General features: G+C 39.7%; 1 protein-coding gene across 1 annotated transcript in view; it reads right to left on the bottom strand.

Annotated features, from left to right (window-relative positions):
* angpt1 (angiopoietin 1) overlaps positions 1–20,190 on the bottom strand; it is a 43,211-nt gene extending 23,021 nt beyond the window's left edge. Inside the window, exons 1-4 of the mRNA XM_027027030.3 lie at positions 19,211–20,190; positions 2,298–2,453; positions 1,728–1,849; positions 440–672 (exon numbers count right to left, since the gene is read on the bottom strand). Of these exons, the coding sequence (XP_026882831.2) occupies positions 440–672; positions 1,728–1,849; positions 2,298–2,453; positions 19,211–19,579 (880 nt within the window). The 5' untranslated portion in view covers positions 19,580–20,190. The remainder of the gene's footprint in view (positions 1–439; positions 673–1,727; positions 1,850–2,297; positions 2,454–19,210) is intronic.
* Between the last annotated feature and the right edge of the window lie 1,033 nt (positions 20,191–21,223).

The following is a 21,223-nucleotide window of genomic DNA, read 5'->3' as shown; positions in this document are numbered from 1 at the left end:
AGAAAGTGAGAGAGAGATAGAGACAGACAGAGAGAGAGAGAGAGAGAGAGAGAGAGAGAGAGAGAGAGAGAGAGAGAGAGAGAGAGAGAGATAATATTCTGTTGTACTTTTGCATGCAACAACCTTCCTAGTTACTTTACTGGCCAGTGACATAGAACACAGAAAATCTTTGAGAAACAGTGGATCATGTACTGTATACAGAAACTAATTGTAAATGTAAATTGCCAAATAAGATGTTTATATGTACTCAATTGGACGGACTGTAATAAGCTTATGTTATGTATTTCAAACCCAAAGCAGAACCAAAAGAAGAACAAGTCAAACATCTACACAATATTTCTAGTATTTAATATACACGCAAATGTGGTCATTGTTTTGTGTCACCCCAGTATTACAGGAAATCTGAAACTGAGAGATGGCGTGTGCTGTGTTAACCTACCACCATCCTTGGAGCAGAGGTTGAGCAGGCTATGCACAGTGTCCATAAGGTCCTGCTGCTGCCTGAACAGGGCCGTGCTGTTGCCCATGGCCCTGCCAAGCTGGGCCTCCAGCTCCCTTATCACTGCACTCTGCCTGGCCACCAAACCCTGGAGGCTGCCCTTCTCCTCCCGCAGCCCCTCCAGCTCCTCCCTGTGCCGGGCCTCCATCTCCTGCATCTTTTGCTCCAGAAACCTGAGAGAGAGAGAGAGAGAGAGAGAGAGAGAGAGAGAGAGAGAGAGAGAGAGTGTGTGTGTGTGTGTGTGTGTGGAGAGAGAGAGTAGAGGAAAAAATGGATAAAGAAAGACAGTGGGGAGCAGGCAAAAAAAAGGCAAAAGATAGAGGCAGCATGAAAACAGTAAAAAGGCAGAGTCCTGACTCTGTACAATAGGAGGTAAAATTGATTTGCCATGGATATAATGATTACATTTATGTGGATTTTTTTCACAGTATCCATAACTGGAACACTGGAAAAGACTAATTTTGTCATATACTTTTGGTTCCCTTTGCTGTATTATGTGTTTTTTGCTCATTTTAGGTTTAGTGCATGTTAATTTGCAGATTTTGGCTTTTTTTTAAAAAAAAATATTTATTTTTTTAAAATAAAAAAGCCCTTTCCCATAATGTGCAATGATAAATTGAAAGTTCAATTTGATGTAAGTTGGTTGATCTGGAAAATTAAACATCACTATGAGCAGCAAAACGCAAATCCAGCAAAACGTTTTTCTTCTGTATCTGTTTTTATGTTGGAATTCTCTCAGTTCAAGTGCTGATGAGTAGCTGTGCATTGGGAACTATTCACATATTGACATTGAGAGACAAGTCCCATCAGACAAATTAACAAACACCATGTTGGAATGCTATCCAAGCACTGTGTATTGCAAAATCATTAAACATGCAACAGTCCACCTAGAAAAATATGTCTTCCTCAGGGTTATATTTTTAATGGCCAGGACATCTTTTATCTCTTGGCAGGTTGAACTGCATTTCACAGTATGAGACCAAGTAACTGTCTTAGAACTAATTATGTTTTGCGTTATTGAGAACTGAAAGTTGCATTGCATAATGGCTCATTTTTGTGTTTTGTAATGTGGAGCATCTATTTCTAAACATCTAATTTAAACATACTGGGACATGTAGGTACAAAAGGTTGCAGTGAAATACAACTGCAGGGTGATGTTTGTGGGACTTTTTGTGATAATCTAGGTTACCTCTGTGAAGTAATGCTCAGTGCATGTTGGTAGGTTTACCCATTTTTGTCATGGAGTTTGGTGATCTCATTGGTCTGCAAAATGAGCTGCTTCTCCAGTTTGTTGGTGGACAGTGAATTCTCCAGCAGCTGAATCTCCAGCCTGGATGTCTGATTCAAAACCTAAACCCAAACCCAAAAACAGCCAGACTGAAAATGCAACAATAATACAGAACTCATAAACAGAACTACAGATCATTTAGTGTCAGTGTTATTGTCAGTGTTAAAATCAGTGGCTCCTCTACAGAGGTCATATACTGCAGAACAGGAGCTACAGCTGTGAGCCTTGGCCATGGTCTAACACTTAATAACAGTGACTCCTTCAAGCAAACCCTTAATTTGACAAATTGGCAAAAACACCATACCATATTCCTATGTGTCTCATTCAAATTCACATTAGACATCTTGAGTGGTGGGAACACAAATGTGCAGTGTGCTTAAAAGGAGTACAACAGGCTTGCTATGGAGTTCAAGTATTTACCTTGGCTTTTTAGTGGTGACCCTGCAGAGATAATTAGAACAGGACTAGTTTTATAAGTGATGTGTGGAATGGATCCTGAGAGGGTGATACCTGAGTCTCCACATCGGTAAGTTTGCGGGTCTGCTCAGCAGTCTGGGAGAGAAGGTTGGTGCCCATTTCCAACATAGCTGCTGTGTGGTTGTGGACTGCACTCTGTTGTAACTGAGCCATCTCTGCCTTCATGCTCTCTTTGATGTAGTTCTCAATCTGTGAAAACAAAAAGGACAAAATCAGCCAAGATCTCAAAAGTTACTTAAAGCCAATAATAGCTAAAATGCTACTATGAATGCCAGAATTTGTGAAAATACACTGTAAATGTATAGTTAATATACTGTATTCATTACTCTGTAAAGTTCAGGATAATAGTCATTCTTGGTCAGAATAAAAAATGTATAGGTTTAAAATAAAAAAGGACATCAATTGGATATAAGGACAATGGGGAAATTGGCCCTATCACAACCTCTCGGAAGCAGGACTGTAGCTGAGGCCACTTAAAACCACACTCATCCTTTAATCAATGGATTTGTCCAGGCAGGCATAATTTCAAAGGAGCTGCTTATCCACAGTATGTTTCTTCTGCAGTGAATAGGACTGGTTCACTCTGCTATGAGCCCATACTCTACAACAGTTCCAAGCAATACGGCAACTGCCTAAACAGCCAAGTCTGTAGGTGGTAGCAGATGTGGCTTTATTTGTAAGGGAAGGAAGTGATGGAGATGTGTAAATAATGGAGAAGTTGAGGTCTTATCTTTAAAGTACTCTTTCATCCTAATCATCTGGCTGGGGAGATGACAAGGATAGGTTTACAAACACAAAGGCTACTTATATGGAGAAAACCGCCTGAGCAGCTCACCCACTTACATCCCCATGGACCCAAATCAGAGTTTGACCATTCAGAGAGATTCATTAGCTGGGCTTGTCTCTGGTCGCTGGGCTTTGGTTGAGCTCTGTCAGTTTTGGAGGGCATTCAAAGACATATCACTCATTGTCCAACATTCCAGTGTCTCATGGCCTGACGGTCCAACTAAGCAAGTTGCTGTGCAGCAACTGTTTCATATACACACTATGACACATCACCAGTGAAATGCACTGGAGTGTGACGGGAAATATTTTTCCAAGAGAAGCTTAGGCAAATTAATAATGACAACAGAGTCGCCCACTCCATACTTTTCCATGATTCCACCAGGCCATATTGTTCTTCTGATTACATGAGTAATCTCACAAGATTTCATTTGACTACACACTCAGAAGAATCTTATCATACAGAACTCACTGCAGAACTGCAATGTATGGCAGTTATACCATGACTACAGGGTCTGATCTTCCTTTCATGTCTGAGCCAATTTAATCTTAAATTTATGAATTTTGCCATGCATGCAGGAATCATAGGCATTGGGGCACAGGTGTAGAGTAGTTTTATTTGGACTTTTCCAGGAATTTTCCAAGGATCACACCTGAAATACACAGAATGGTCAAGAATGCCTGGGGATACACTGGTCAGTAAAGCTAGCAAACACATGGCAAACCTTGCAAATTCAAGGGAGAAAATGGGACATATGAGATGTAATGAGTCCATACTCTGAGTCCATACTTTTAGTTTATACATTGTGTCCATTCGTTGAGTCTATACTTTGAGTCAATTCTCTGAGAACAGGTATCGACTCAATAGTAATGAGAAGAATGTGCAACAGTGGAACCAGAGCAGAAGAGTATAAGTCATGAATGAACTTTATGGCACTATTTTTTCATTTTTCATTTTTGTCTTAATTATTATGAAATAGACTGACAACAAGCTGTCCATTTATTGATGCTTCTCATTTAGTGGTATATTGAATTCATACTATACTAGATAGGTTCTTATTGACCAATCCATTTTCATACACATACCACAAGGCTATAACTGAAAGTGTCAAGACATCTTTTATGATCTCCTGATTTGGCTAGGCAAATATTTGCTCCATAGGTAAAATTTAGCAAGCTGCGCTATTATATATGTGATTCAGCTGAGCTGCTTAACTACAAGGATAACACATTGTAGAAGTTGCTAATAGTGCCTGTTGGTCTTAGTAGCCAAACCCTCTAATAGGACCTGTTTGGATCAGGTGATGTCCAAGAATATGGTTGCAGGAGCATTTCCTGGAAGGCAGTGATCGTATCTGGCTTTCATATTCTAAATGTGGTTATGAACAAAGGTTGCAGGGGTGAAATGAGGTCACTCTGTGATGTGTACCCAGAATCACAAGAAACTGATTTAAAATTGTATCCTATAGGAAAGGAAATGAAAAGCGGTTACTTCACTTGTGTGAAGGATAGATTTCTGTACCACGATTGACAAGGGAATTAGCAGAAAACAACATAGGCTAAACAAAGAGAGTTTCTTACCAATTTACTGCTTTTCAGTTACTGCTATAGCCTTCAGCAAATGCCTGCAGTAAATAATTAAATCTGTAGTTCAGTATAAATCACAGACTTTTTGCCTGTGCTTACAAAGTCAGCCATTTATGTTATTTCACAAACACGTATAGAGGTAGTGAACATCCCTCTTTGTGAAGCATGTTAAACTTAAGTAACACATGTCTATATTTTTTCACATGTGGGAAGTAATTTTAGGAATTCTTTGTTCAAGAAGGTATTAGAATTTATTAAGCTGGGATACAATTTGTCTAGTCAAATTAATTCCAGTATGAAATGATATTAATTTCACACTTTGCTATAACTGTTTTGAAATTTGTCCTCAGGCAAATTAGTTCAGGGGACTTGAGGTTTTTGTTTCAAGGTTATACAGTTGTACCAGGTGGAAAACATTTCGTATTAAATGATCAAAGTCTGTTTCTTGTGGAACAGAATGCTGGACAAAGCTGAGAGTACTACAGGTCACCTTGAGAGTGCTTTTGCTAGCTTACAGCCCCAAAGAAACATTAGCTTAGAAATCCTTTGCTGAGTCTCTCCCTGGGAATGCGACTGGTGAATCATGGCCTGTGGGTGTCACTAACAGAAAGTACCAAGGAGATACAAGATTAGACAAATACACACTTCACATAAAACAAAACTACAAATACACACTTCACATAAAACACAAATACAAAAACACATTTCACATAAAAACACAGCTACAAAAACACACTTCACATGAAAACACAACTGAGGAAACAGTGAAATGGTCCAAAGGGTGCATCCAATTATTTTCCACTTTCAAACACAAAACAGACAGATCATCCAAAGACATCCAAAAGATGTGGTTGAGCAAGAGAAACAACATTAGCTCATATTTATCATGATCAGTGGTCACAGAGCAACTCTGAAATGCTTCCAGTGGAAAACACGCAACCCCATTACATTTATTATTAGTGTGTAAAAAAAATCAGCCTTAACCTCTTAAACTTCACACTTTTCATTTCGTTATCAATCTTAAGGCACAATATACGGTAACTACTGTGAATTATTCTTTAGCTGCAGTGAAACTAGTATAAAAGACAAGTAGGTAGAAGAGTTTAGAAAGAAAATCTGGACCAACCAGTAGGTCACTGGAGTGTAAGGGGTTAAACCAGAATGGAGAACACTGCCACCAAAGAAAATCAAAAGGGAGTATGTTTTCAGCAAATCAAGCATTCAAACTCTATTTCTTCTCACAGTTATTTCGGAATTTGGTATAATCAAGTCTAGCCAAGTAGAGTGTCCCATCAGACATGGCTACAATGCACCTGGGAGAGTTGGCTTACATCTCTCCGCTGCCCACCAATTGAGGGTCATGCTAAATGAGACAAGGTCAGTACTATCAGTGCTCTAAGATCTGACCTCATGGAACCGCTGTCTAGATCAATATCACTAGCCTTAAACCACAAGAGTTTAGCACTTGACTTGAAAATTGATTGTGTTTATTTGCAAAGTGTACAAACGTGAGGAGGTTAAAGGGGTATCTTCTCTGGAGTGAGGCTTCACAGGAGCATGGGGTATGTGCAGCATCAAGTGTTTGTAGATTACATCAGGGCCATGTGCAAACGTAACTCTACCTCTATGATCAGTTCAAACAAATATAGACTCTCACTACCGTCTACTGGAAACAGTTGTGAGACATTTCCTCACATCTCTGACTTCTGTAGCGGTTTATAACTGCTGGAAGCAGTGTAATAGCAAAACAACCTGTTGGAGCTGCCCTGTACTGCATGATGAGCACACACAAATTAGGACACCACATCAGAAGGAACTCAATGTAGAAAAATAAATTATAGTATTAATTGAATCACTCTAGTAAACTGAGAGATTTTTCAATTAAATGCATAAGCAACATTCATGTAAATGTAAAAGGAAGTGCTTATTAATTCATAATAATACAGCAAAATTTCAAAATGGACCACTACAAAACATTTTGTTTATGTTACAAAAATGTACATATACGTCTTGTGACATTTGACTTTTGGGAACTCCTTATTACATCAGAATGTAAGGGGAAAAAATCCCTGAAATTTTAAGCACTTTAACAACTTGAGCTATACCAGTGGGGCACCATATCCAAGCTGATGACTTTCCACTCTCACTTACAGGCTACGAGTGTTCTATAGCAGGTTATTTGTGTTCTTTATCAGACTATGTGTGTTCCTTAACATGTGGTCGAACACCAGCCTGGAGAGCTACGTTTCTACATGCAGTGACACATGTCATGTAATGGTTATTCTCAACCTCTGCACCCTGACATATGTGGGTGACCTCTGCTGAACAGCATGGACCTTTGAAAAAATGCTAATGGATACAAGAAATCACAGCTAGCCAACACATGGGGGTAAAGAGGGTAAAAATAATAAAAAAAGAAATGGAATGTATTCTTGTTATGAAAATAACACACCTAAAGGTGGTTGTTATGCTAACTGTAAACAAATGAACTAACCACTATCAGCACTTACAAGGCCTAGATTTACTGGAACACTTGCAAAAGCATTTTAAGCCTATTTATTACAGACCTACAATTCACAAGACCCATGTAAAGTTCACATTGAACATAACTCATGTGGTATTTCCAAACTTCCAAGGCAGGACAGGCTGTATTTTAATCATCTTTTGTTTTGTGAGGTCCTAAAAGACCTGTTTTGTGAGAGGCTATATATTTTACTCTGGGTCTGTGACTGACATGGCGTACATGAGGATTAGTGGAGTAACACTCAAACTGGGACTGCAGTTAACCTTTATGACCTGAATCCTACAAGCTAGCTCCCAGGAACTGTGTGTGTGTGTGTGTGTGTGTGTGTGTGTGTGTGTGTGTGTGTGTGTGTGTGTGTGTGTGTGTGTGTGTGTGTGCATTCATGCAAGTTTCACACTTTAAGAAACATACTCAGACAGGAGTGTATGTGATCTCTTCACAGTTCTTGATCATTCATTCATTCATTCATTGAAGTCTATCAAATTGAAACACATACATACACACAAATATATACACACAGATGAACATAAACTGATGTGGCGTCATTAATATCCATCCTCATGTCTTGGAATACTGGTATATGCTTGGACGTGAAGCTTCCAGTGTGTGTAATTGCATTAGTGACATACAGATCTACTCAATCTATCCACAAAATGTGGAACCACCATTCAGCAGCCTAATGCCAGAGAAAGTGAGCACTGTGTTAAAGACACCACTTGGGTAATTTCACATCATGACATATTCCAGCATTCTTTCAATGAGGGTAATCCAAAAACACAATGCAAAACTAAACCAACCATCTACAAAATTACAAAGATTTAAACAGACGCCTACATCTCAATGGCAGAACAAGTCATGTTGCAGGATTAACTTGTCAATGATTTTTTACAATTGTAAATATTCTGGAACATTTTTTTTCTTAATGGAAGGCTGTTTTATTTTGAATTCACAAGCCCTGAAATTCAGGAGATTGATAGTGTTTAAAAAGCTGACAATAAACTAGATCCACATTTTATTGAAAAACGTTTCATATACATGCAGGACAATATATTAAGATGTTTTAATCTTAATGGCTGGTATCTGATCTGGATAGCATTAAAACATAAAAAAAACATAAAATTCCTTGCACTGCTTGAGGGCTACTGTTCAAAAGAATGCAATAGCAAGCTTGTGCATTTTGGGCCGAGTGGTATAATATCTCCATGTAATATTTAAAGGAGAGTGCCCTTTTAAAGTAGTATGCTGCACCATACTACATAAGATATAAAATGTTGTTTTATAAATCATGGACTGCTCCCAAGCTTAACTCTGTCATACACTATAGTTGTTTATAGAAAATGAGTTCACAAAATGGTATTACATTAAGCATTATCATTTAGATTTATATTTTCAAAATTACTATATTTATGAGAACAGAGTGAGGTCAGACAATGTTAAGGAGCGCTCAGCTTCCAGTAGAAATTAACCAGTATTTACATAAGTCTCTGCCCACACATATTTAAACCGCTGCAGGGAGACTAGACTCCTTTCCAAAAAGCAAATATACTGCTCAATGTAGAGCATTAGTGTATCTCATAAATCCACATCTTCACCACTGATCACCTTTCAGAAGACCTCAGTGTTTTCATCCTTTCATCTCACACTCATCCCAAGAGAATCAGTGGCCTCCATAATGTGTGGCATTGACGTCAATAAAGAAAGAGAATAACAAAAACAACAAGCAATTAATATTTGATATCCCGCTTTAAAATATTAAGTTCTTTCAAAACTTAACAAAGAACACCAGGAAAGTGTTTGTTTTGATTTAGTACCCCTTTCTCAGAAGGGAGAAGAAAGAATCCAAAAGAAATGTTTACTTTTGTCTTTTTATTTTAGTAGTGTTACAGGGACATTTGCTTATTATTCTTATCGGTATTTTCTAAACAGCATTTTATAGCTAGTCTAGGCAGGGATTAGTTACCCAATGTTACTGTGGGTTTAATATTTCAAAATACAAAACATTAGTCCAGTCCAGAGCAAGTGAAACAAATATTCTGTACAGTATTATCCAATACACCAATCTGTGTAGTTTGTTAAGTCAAGATAAATGCTTTTCCCTTTTTGCATCATTCACATGTAATCATGTAGGCAGTAGACAAATACTTAGGGAACCAGAGTGTGTATGGCTGTATATTTGCTCAAATCCTCCAATTACAAGAGCTCTCTAATGCCCCTTATATCCAACCATGCCAGGCTTGGCTCTTTAAATGACTCTGATTACACTGATTAATTATGTCTAGTATGGAGGATGGAATGCTAGCATCCACAATGTAGAGGGAAAATAACAAATATAATGAACTGGAAGTCAGCCTTACCCTCTGAACCAGTCAAAAAAACGCTTTCTAGATGTTTTCGGACAAGGGGAATTTTCAGTAGGGAATCAGCCCCACAGGAATGTGCATGTTAATATTAATGACTTGGTAATTCCTTTGGCAGTGCTACCACATTTTGGATAGTCCACGATCACATAGGAACATTAGGGACACTGGCTGGGACATCCCTGGTCTTACTCTGGGGAGATTTCATCCATTATCAAGTTAGGTTCCTAGAGGATTATTTCCTTATAAGGGTATTCAATCTTTTTTTTCCAGACAATAACTGTTTGCATTCAAGACTATTCAAACTTTTTGCGTGTAGTTGGACAAGGGTATGCATTGTAGTGTTGATTCAGTATTGCTGCCTACTGCATTAAATTAGACTTGTGCTAGTCTAAGCAATACCAATCAACTTAAATAAACTCAACTCAAATAAACTTACCAATAAACTCACATCAATAATAGGATATGAAAACCTGAAACTTAAAACTACAAAGTGCTGCATGGACTATTTCCCTTTTTTGTTCAAGTACCTCACAATCACATCATCAGTCTCTGACATCAGAATTTGGCTAAGAAACCTTGCTTGTCTCATCCTAAACAGTGGGTCAGCGTTGCACCACTGTTTTCCTCCTGAGTCTGGACAAAGCTCTCTAAAGGAGACAACACTAACCAGAAACATCACCTAAGCACAGGCCAGGCCAGAACAGGAAGATACTCCTGTAGAGCATTTCACTATATATTATATGAATATAGAATTTATATGTATATTGTAAAGAAAATCTTTACTATGTACATTGTAAAGAGAGTTTCCCTATGCACATTTGCACATTTAGTCAAACAGTTTATGTCATTTTGTACAAAGCCACATTTGGACATTAAAATGGACAACATCACATCAATGTTTGGATTCAGTTTGTTGGAAATGTAGCTAAAGCCAAATCCTTGAAAGATTACTGGCAGATTGCAGTGTCTTCTTCACAATTTCTGACGTATGAAAGTACGACAGGACTGCTGAGTCAGACAAGCCACCTTGGCAAACATCGGACTGGATTGAAAGCAGTCTTGAGGTGCTTTAAAGCCCCACCATCAAATTCCCATGGAAATACATGGCAGCTGTTTTGAACGCTGTGCAAAATTATAATCATTACTGTGACCAAGTATTCTGCAAGATGTGGCACAGAATTGGAGAAGAAGAAAAAAAGATCGCAAAGGGCAGACTCTCTGGATCTTATTTGTCTGCTTACAGTACTACAATACCAAACTCCAGTTGGAGAAAAAAACATAACAGAAATGTTTGCTTTCTGGGAAATGAAAGCTATCATGTTTCGAGTGTTTTAGCTTTTATGTTGCAGTAAAAATATTTAGAATTTGTCTAGTTTTGGCTCAGTTACATCAAATACAGTATGGTTAACCATTACTCAGTTTGTTTTTAGCTTCAACTTCCAATAGTTTCCACTGTATTGCACTTAGCAGCTGCCAGTTAGGTGTTGCTTCGAATCTAATATTAGACAGTGTGTCTCTGGATGCAGGAGTGTGTGTCTGCATGAAATGAACACAAAGCTTACATAAATGGTCATGCAGAAGTGTGCCAGTGCTGTCCCTACAGTGGAACTCTTGGGGCCAGCTCGGCCCTAGGGCCGTCTCCTTTCATGTACTTCCACTCGTGTTTATTTTTGCTTTCGGAGACTGAAAGTGCTGCAGAAGTGTGTGTACACACAGTGACAAGTAGGACAGAGATCAAATGAGCTAAGGCAGGCCAGCAATGGCAGACTGCATGGCTGCAATGTCCACTCAGATGGCAGCAGAACCAGACCAAGAGGTGAATCTCAGAACTGCTTTTGGTACTATGTGGTCATAACAAACTACATGCATATTACATTAGTCTCATTAAAATTGACCTTACTTGATGGGAGATGTAGTTTTGGAGAAGAAGAAAAGAAAAATGGATGGATGGAATGATATTAAAAAGTTAGGAAGAATTCACGAAACAGGAAAATGATTTGATATAGCATTCAACATATACAAATGCAACCATAATTCACTAGTCCTGTGTCCTGTCAGAACTGCCAATCAGGCCTCATAGAAAAATGAGTGTATCTTCAAATAGCACCTTCTTCCCACTCACTGCACACGAAAGTTTAAATGTAGTTGCGGCAGCTTGGCAGGAGGTTGACCTCACAGACACTGCACAGAGATCCATTCACAAACACACTCCTTTTGCTGACAGGCTCTGTGGGAAAATGTTGCCTTCCCAACCCCTGAGCTGCATTTGCATTATCAGGAGGAATACCATCCAAGATTTAGAGACTGTGATAGGAAATTTGACAACTGTGTTCTAAAAAAAAATCATTTTATGTAAGATTTTTTTAAGTTAATTATCAATAGCTTCATTCTTCACTCAGAAACGGTTAGGAAGTGACAGAATGAAGGATAGAAGCTCTCAAGTTTAATTGGAACAGAGTCTGATGCTTAACTCTACTGCTAAAAGTGTAACCCAGACCATTACTATAAAAAGCCCCTTTTATGATGGCAATTGAGCAGAAATTACCAACAGCTACAGCCTTTTTGAAGCTGCAGTTATTTTCTCACTCTGATAGGATAATGTGGGTTGACCTTTGACCCTCCCCCATTACACAGGAATCATGCTCTTTGTGCTGAGAGCGAGAGAACAGGAGGAGGTGTGAGGGCCACCTTTCCATTTTCAACAATTATCTTGGTCCTGCCCACCATGCCACTGCTAGCATGTGGAATGTGAGAAGGTTGGACGAGGGCCCAGCCAAGGCAAATACAATGCTGGCTAGGATTTAGATGCACTTCTGTGCCAGGGCGGCAGTGTGAGGGTGTTTCTCAGCTCACAGCCTCAGCTACAGCACAGAAGCAACACCTCAACCCCAGCAACACTGAGTCATGTGACTGTGTGCTGGGCATTAAAGCCTAGTTGCAGGACAGAAGAGCTGAATCAGAGCCATGCATAGTTTAATGCACACAGCCTAGTCAACTCATTCTTGCAGGAGATGGTAATATTAATATGTAACTCCAGCAGCAGACCAGAGTGGTTTACAACCAGAATTGTTATACTAGGCTACAACTTAGACCATATTTTTATCAGTATAGGGAATATCCATATAAAAATGCAAGTTTAAACACATACAGGGTGCATTTAAACCTCATTTAAATCTGACCACTTATCCGATCTGAGTTGCATTTAAGTCAGATGTTATACATGTGTATCCATCTCTCTGATCCAGGTTTGACAACCAGGAAATTTATGGTCAGGTTGTTTGTGTGGATTAGCATTTTTTAGGCTAAACTGCAATCAATCTGACTAACCATTTGACTATGCATTTACAATGCATATGGTTAAAATCTTAGCAGGATACAGCCCCGATATAAGATGCTTGTAATGACCATGTGAAATAAAAGGATTTAATGTTCTCATCTGAACTGCCTTGTTATTTACACCACAGAGATGGTTTTGTCTTTCCATATAAATGACAAATATTATCCTACTGCATCCCATAGACTAGTTGTTGTTGGATTCCCTCAAGTGTTGTTTCGTAAACCAGTAAATCTTTTATATTATTTATTTATTTAATAATGCATTTTCCTTATTGCAAACTAGTTTTTGCTGTTGTTTTATGCTTCACCATGGAGTCCTTGAAGAATATCACAAACTACACCCAAAGCTCTATTAGAATTTGTACTGGTAAGACACAAATCCTGTAGCTCACAAGTGTTACTCAAACAGAAACATGATTAGAATATTATCAATTTATTACTCATAGGGAGTAACAAATCATTTATACACTTTCTTCTTGTCTCTCTCTCTCTTTCTTTTTCTTTCTCTCTTTCTCTCTCTCTCTCTTGCTCTCTCTCTCTCTCTCTCTCTCTCTCTCTCTCTCTCTCTCTCTCTCTCTCTCACACACACACACACACACACACACAAATATACATGAGCACATGCACATACTCAGCCTGGCTCCCCCTCCTTCTCCGCTAGCTCCTCATATGTTTTCCCACAGGCAGGGTTACATATTTTCTCATTATTTATCAGCCTCTCTTTCTTCAGCGACTTTGCTGTTTGGCCCGAGAGTCTTCCATCCCTCCCTTTTATCCACAAAAGTGATGTTTTGATTTGAGTTGTAGAAAAGTTGAAGAAGCTGAACCCTAGATAAGGTAAAAACATATACCCCCAAAACACATTCTCTCTCTCTCTCTCTCTCTCTCTCTCTCTCACACACACACACACACACACAACACACTCTCAACTCAAAGAAAAAAAAATTCTAGGTCAAGCATGGTCTCAGACAGATGAAGACAGACACTCCAAGCAAGTGGAACATCTGTCTGAGGAGTTCGCAATGGGACAGATCTCCACAGCAGCTCTCAAGAAGTGTCACAGTAATTCTTGTCCCCTGGAGTCCCTGTCCCTGCATGTGATTAATGAATGTTAGCGGGTGCTGTTCTGATGGAGTAGAGAAAACACTTATATAAGAGGATAGCTGTGACTCTCAAAAGAGATTAATATGTACAAACTCCAAGCCTTTGTCCAATGTATGTGCCACATATAGACAGCCTACTTGTTTTGCTGAGACTTCAGTCTGTAGTGGTTTGAGAAATGACAGCTGAGACTTTTGTTTAAGGGCATGATGTTTATAGAGGTTAAGATCAGCTTTTCACCATTTGCAAATTGAGCCCATCATTGGAATTTGACTTTATGTGTGCATTAATAACTTTCCAGTGACTTGAAACATGAATGTAATGTCAAAACTGTTTTCAACTTTCCTCTGTGTAACAGAAGGACTTGAAGTCAATATGTTTTGATATTTCAGTATCTACTGATATTCTTTATTTGAAGTAGTCACCCATTTCTCAGTACCAATATTAAATAATGAATGCAAAATTATATTATACATCAAATACTGAAGAACACAGAAATAAATTAACATAGCTCAATGAGCCACTTTAAGACAAAAGATGGGTAATGCATGAAGAGAGATGTTAATCTTCACTGATGTTAATCTTTGCTACAAATAGTGTAAAGTCTACAAGCTTAGATTTGGACACACTGCCCTAGTTCAAATCATGTCCACTTCATTGCCCAAAACAATACTCTTTATGTTCATGTCAAAGTAAGGAATTTCAATCCAAAGCAGTTAACAATAAGAACAGGTATTAATGCGATTGAAAATGAAAACATCTAGGTTAGTAATGCTGTTATGTTGATAGCAAGGATTAATATTTCTTGGTTGTCACTTTGCACTTTTATTTTTAATACCTCTGGTAACACCAGGAAGACACATTTGGACCATTACTCCAATGCACCAGGAAAGTTAAAGGTATTTCAGGAAATTCTATTTTTTTCAACACACATTCTGGTTTGGCCTTGAGCAAAATGTCATAAAGGTATAAGCAAAAAGCTGGAAGCACCTAAAAATAGCTGCAATTAAATCCCAATAAATGCTGAACAAAGCAAGCACATGTGGTTGATTAAGTGATTCAAGACATATATCTGTGCAAACGTCTGATGCTGCTTGCATAAGAAAGTCTGGAGACAGCCTGAGTCTGGTGTAAAACAAACGGAAATGAAACCTCATTCCTCCAGAGCAGTCTCTGTGTCTCAGTGCTTGCTCAACTCCATATCAGCAATATGACCCGAAACGAGCCTATAGACTCTGATGACATACAATTTCTTGGAAAATGATTTTAAAAAGGGTGACCTGCCTACCGGGCTGAAAAATTTGTGCTAAACATGCCCCTATTCTTTCTAAATGACTGAGAAGCCTACAACCCTGGCTTCAATTTTCACATCCATTTCAAAAGGGGTTGACAGTGTTGTAATGTATTTTCTTACATATTCCCCTGACATGCTAAGTAGAGTGTTCTGTTTTGCTTTCACCTTCTGTGAGGAAGGACTCTGAGGCAGAGATGCATTTCACTGAAATTGTGATGAATATGCCGCTATTCTGTTCCCTTTTGAAAAACAGGAAGGAAGAGCTTCTCAATCTGCCGAATGGCCATAAGCACTCATTCCTTCAGTATGTTGGTTTTGGCCAGCACTATCAGCAAAAACAAACTCTGATACAAAGGAAGTCACCCCTAAAATAGGTCCTATGTTTACTCTGTAGACATGCTGTGTGGGCTTCGGACAATGAAGAAGACAGCAAAAATGACTCAGTACAGGAGAACATGGAAGCAAAATTTCTTGAGCTCTCAGGTTAACCTCTCAGCTCTATGATAGCTATGTCCAGGAAGAAGCAGAACAATGTGAATTTCAGATGGCCAAGGACTGAATGTGTGATTTAAAATCAAGAGCACAGTTTGGCAAGAGGCACATCCTTTAGGCACATGAGCTTATAAAATGTTTTCTCTGAACACACAGAGTGAAGATCTATCATTTAACCTCCACTGAGGACTTCCACATGTCCTCATGGCAGACACTTTCCCTTGGCCCAGAATGGAGCTTGCACTCCAGTGTCTCACTGAATTCCTTTCACTTGAGACAAACTCTGACTGGACATGCTTGCTTTAAAGTCCAGTCTCACTGCAGGATTAGATATCCTAACATCTATTTTAAGAACATAGCTCCATTTTATTTTACTTTGGCCAACAAAGGTGTCCCTTCACAACAGATCAGATAGTGAGACTCAGAACCTCTGAAGGGCCACTGGGATTGGTTGGGGTTGTGGAGACGTGGGGTTGGGAGGAGGCAGAGTTGGGGCAGCAAGCAATGTCCATAAGTGGCTAGGTTCTTGTAACAAGTGACAAAACATCATTTAATCCATAAGACGCCTTCAGTATCCGACCCCTCCTTTTGCTGCAGTAATCCTTGGACAAACAGAAGCCATCTATTACAGGGCCAAAATGTTATCAGGTCTTCTCCTTCCCCCAGCACAACAGAATTCCACAGAGTGATCAATGCCCCCTGACGAGGCATCCTGACCTGGCCGCACGCAGAGCACTCAGCATGTCCACCAGCACACCCGCCACTATCTGCTGTCTTTCATCAGGCCAGAGATGTGGAGGCATTGGGACCACCTTGGCCATCCACCAGGAGTCAGGACTTACATGATTAAGACAGATAGGCTTGCCGGGGACACTTAATCTGCTGTGATTAAGCATGTTAACTGAAATATGTTAACTGCATCCTCATGTTCCACTTGCACAATTAGACTGAATTAGCAGTGTGGTTTAGTTTACTATAATACACCATGTAGTTGTGCAATTGCTCCCATGAAACAATTACTTTGAGAAATGTTTACTTTAAACTCAAAAGAGCAAAGATGTGCAATTGAGCATGTGATACTATCACTCTTATTGCCTGTTAACATGTAACAAAGTAGAGGTTTAATTTCACACATAAGAAAATGCTTTTGTAAAACGAAGCTTTTAATTAAAAGAAATTATATAAGAGCCAAAAAATATTTTCCTGCCTTACTGACATAAATGCTAGGATTAGATTTAGAAAGGGCAGTGTTTAGGTACAGTAATATGTAGTTCATCTGTCCATAAATACTGTGAAACAATTGTTTGTGCGTGCGTGTGTGTGTGTGTGTGTGTGTGTGTGTGTGTGTGTGTGTGTGTATGTGTGTGTTATAAGCCAGACATTTAGAAATGAAAAATAAAGGTAGAGGTCTTCCCTGGTTCATGGTATCATTAAAGAAGCATTATAGCATTCCTGCTGTTGGCAACTCCCATATCTGAAGAAAAGTCTCTCATTAGAGTAGAATCCAGTCCATAGTTACTCTCAGTTTGATAAGGACTAATGGACAACTAAAGGGTCCTGCTCATTCATTCTAGAGATAATCCCAAATGAAATGGGCTGCATGTACTTTTAAAGTCATTGTTAGACATCATATATTAAATGGGTTTTGTTACAACACTTCAATGTAAAATTCATGTAACATGAACATGATATTTTAACAATTAAATATGGTGAAAATAAATAGTAACAGTTATAGTTATAGTAACAGTGAATATAGTTATAAGGTAATTCTGAATCACTTCATTATCAAAATGTTAAGTTCAATGAGTCAATGAGTCAAATTCTCAAAAAGATTAAATAAAGCTGGAGACACTGAGATAAGTGTAAGGGATTAGTGTGAAGGCTATATGACCTCTCATGCTTTGTATAATTACAGCACATTTTACTAAAGATCATGTCATGCACATTAAATATGTTACTTATTCTCCAGGACAATCTGTTTTTTAAAAAGATCATTTTTAAACATGCATTTTACATTGGTTTTCTGATTCAGTCCACAAACAACGTGTATCACCATGGGGACAGACTATGAAAACAGCCACTTCATCTACTGCTCTTCAATACTTACACACCGTTCATAATAAGTACAGGCACAGTCTACTATCAAATAGCTAAATGTAACACATGCTGTCACAAAAAAACAGTGCTAGTGTTAAGGGCAATTAATTGTAATATCCACAAACAATCCATCATACATTATGTACATTTGTTTGGCCGCTATAGACTAGTGGTTTACAAAAATAAACTAATACATTTGAGCAATTAATCATGGCATGTATCTGGCACCTTTATAGAAACTTTAATACACACTGTAACATGCAATTAGATAGTCAAAGGCCACAGTTTGTTTGTCTAATTCATGACTATATTTTAGAAGCAATTTACTCTCTCTGAGAACTCCGAAGAAGTAGTTCAGTGGTTTGTCAGCAAATAAGGGTTATTTTTAATAAGTAATTGCTGTTAAATACAACCCTTGCAATTTTATTAAGCACAGCGATCACTGTAACCGAACAACATCCATGATTTTTACATTTTTAGATTGGTTTCAGATTCATCTACTGAGGCCAAACACGCAGCTAGAAAATGAAAAGGATTTCTTACTCACAGCCATTTAAAAGTATGTTTTTGTTAAATGCTTTCATTTATCTTGTTATTAAACATTTAATCTTCACACTCATTCCAGATTTACACTGAATGGAATTTGAAATATAAATGATCTGTAATGTGTAGTATGCAAACTCAGCCTTCCATCATATTCCAACAGTTTCATTTGAATGTTGGACAGGCATCTTTGAGGAGGAAGTTTAATAGGAGGCCATAGTCCCCAAACTCTTCTCCCCATGTCTCCCAGGGCTCTCCCTCACTTCCTGTCATTACAGAGACAGCTTACGCATGCCTTCCATGGTGAATGACCCACAATGTGTGGCAATCACCTGGACATCTGTGAAAGCAGGCACTGCTGAAGCGAAACCCCCTTGCCAGGTGGTCACACAGTCCACAAGAAGCAATGGGGGATAGTATAGTGCTACTCTGATACAACAGGGGGTGGATTGGTTCATATCACAAGTGTAATGCTGTTAAAAACAAGGAGCCTTCCACTGCAATGTTTGCCATAGCATGGTGACAGTTTCTAAAGCCTTCATGCTGGTAGTTTGTGCTAATTCACAAGCAGTAACCAGGCATATCAGACACAATATATGTTCTGTCAACACTGGAAAGATCAAAAAGGAGGGGAAAAAAACTTACATAACCAGAGGATGGTGCAGACAGTTAAAACCCTTGGTAATGGTATGTGCTTGCTGAAACAAACTGGTATTGTTATAGTTTTGTTTAGTCTAAGGTTATGTTCTTTATAATTTACTTTTATTTTGGCCGGCAGCCGCACATATTAGGCACTAATTCTGGAACACTGGAACACAGATGACCTTACCTTCTGCAACCACTGTGTGTAGTTCTCCATGATGTGTTCCAACTGCTGGATCTTCTGGCTGGAGAAGTCAGACTCGGGTGGAGGGGCGTCTCTCTGCAATGCGTTGACATTGTACTGAGCACCCGTATTCGGTTCCCGGCAGGACGCGCCACCTGTGCCGTCGCCCTCCGGAAGGATGAATGTGTAGGTGCACTGGCCGTGCTGGAGACGGTGGTACTTGCGGCCAGGTGCTGTGCTGCTGCTCGCCTTTGCCGCTGAGCTCCGTGCCGCCTCATCTGATCCTCTCTTCTGATCGCTCCCAACACAGCTGGTCACTACCAGCAGAGCTGCCAAACACAGAGTGCGGCAGACGCACCTCTGCAGGAGCATGGCAGCGCCAGGGGAAAGGCGGCTGGAGCAGGGCTGTTGAGCTGGGCTGTTGAGCTCTCTCAGGGCTTCTTTACTTATCGCTTGTTGATCTCTCTGGGTAGCCCTGAATCAGGCAATATTAGAAACTGACAAGAGTGTCCAGTGACCCAGTGCATATAGCAGTTATGTCCATAGTGCACCTCCCTGGGTAAGGACTTGTGGAGAACATTGCTGGTCCAATCGTTCTCTAACACCCCTGGAGTGGATTATTGCTGTGCAGTTGGTTTTCCTGGAGAAGCAGCCAGTCTCTCGGAGAGCTCTGTGCACATGTTGCGCATTGACTGCATTTATGTGGACTCAGCAGTCAGGTTGATTTTCTAAAGCAATGCTTCCATGACGATGCAGTGCACACAGAATACAAACTGTGTCGTCAGACCTCCTCTCTCACTTCTTCTCCCTTTCGTTCTCTCTCTCTCATACTCTCTCTTTCTCTCTCTCACTCTCTCACTTTCTCTCTCTCACTCTCTCTCTCTCTCTCTCTCTCTCTCTCTCTCTCGCTCTCCCTCCCTCTGTGTCTCTGACCAAGCAACTGCACAAGATCATTTGCTGTAGGCTTCTAGCACGCTCTGTGCCTGCCCCTTAGAGTGACTGGAGAGGAATGTGTGTGCGTGCGTGTGTGTGTGTGTGTGTGTGTGTGTGTGTGTGTGTGTGTGTGTGTGTGTGTGTGTGTGTGTGCGCGCGCGCGCACGCGTGAGTGTGTGTGTTTGTGTGAGAGAGGGAGAGAGAGAAAGGGAGAGTGCACCAGAGCGGGACCCCAGCACAGAGGATGTTCTCAGAGTATAAGGATCATTTTACAGGCTCTCTGACCCTGGGCTTGTGTGGTAGCCCTGCCTCTTTTACACTAGGCCTGCACACACACACACACACACACACACACACACATATGACCTTGCATATAAAGTCTTATATGACCTTATCACCACATGCTCAATTCATTTTAAGTGGGTTGTTTTTGCATTTATAACACAATTTGTCACTTTGCATTAGTTTTTTACTTTGCTGTAACTATATGTATTGCCACTTAAAGAAAAAAAAACATTTAGAGCAGTTAATCTATCTGACTTCATTTTCACCCTCAGAAATTAGGAGAGAGTACTGAACACTGCATGGAATGTGACATTCTGGAAATTCTGCTCCTATCAAACACACCAACTGGAGAATTGCTCTATTCCCCCAAACCCCCACCCCCTTTTTTTTACTGCACTATTTTCAGAAAGACAAAAGCAACATGCTGTTCTGGCCTAATGGAGGTACAGCAACATCGGAGCAGACAGCTTGTAGCCAGCTTTTCCTCAGAGACGTACTGCAGTTCCTCTATGAATGGTTACGTTTGGATTTGTTTTGTCTCCAGAACAGTGCAAAGACTTGGAAACAGTAACAGTCAGGACACCTTGGTGAAAGATGAGGGGTCAATGGTCAAGTTCCAATTAAAGCGTCTCTCCTCCAGAGTCCTCATCTCTCTCTCCTCAAGAATCTGCTGCTCAGATAAAGGGTGAATGCTTCTCAGCGATGTGTTGTCTACTGAGGCGAGACTCAGTGCATTCATTCACACCACCCTCCTCACACTCTCCATCTCACGAGGAGGCAGTAGGCCGAGATAGCAGG

This window comes from Electrophorus electricus, chromosome 2 (genome assembly GCF_041902795.1).
Source record: "Electrophorus electricus isolate QZ-2024a chromosome 2, ASM4190279v1, whole genome shotgun sequence".
NCBI classification, from domain to species: Eukaryota; Metazoa; Chordata; class Actinopteri; order Gymnotiformes; family Gymnotidae; genus Electrophorus; species Electrophorus electricus.
This window is presented reverse-complemented; position numbering and strand designations above follow the sequence as displayed.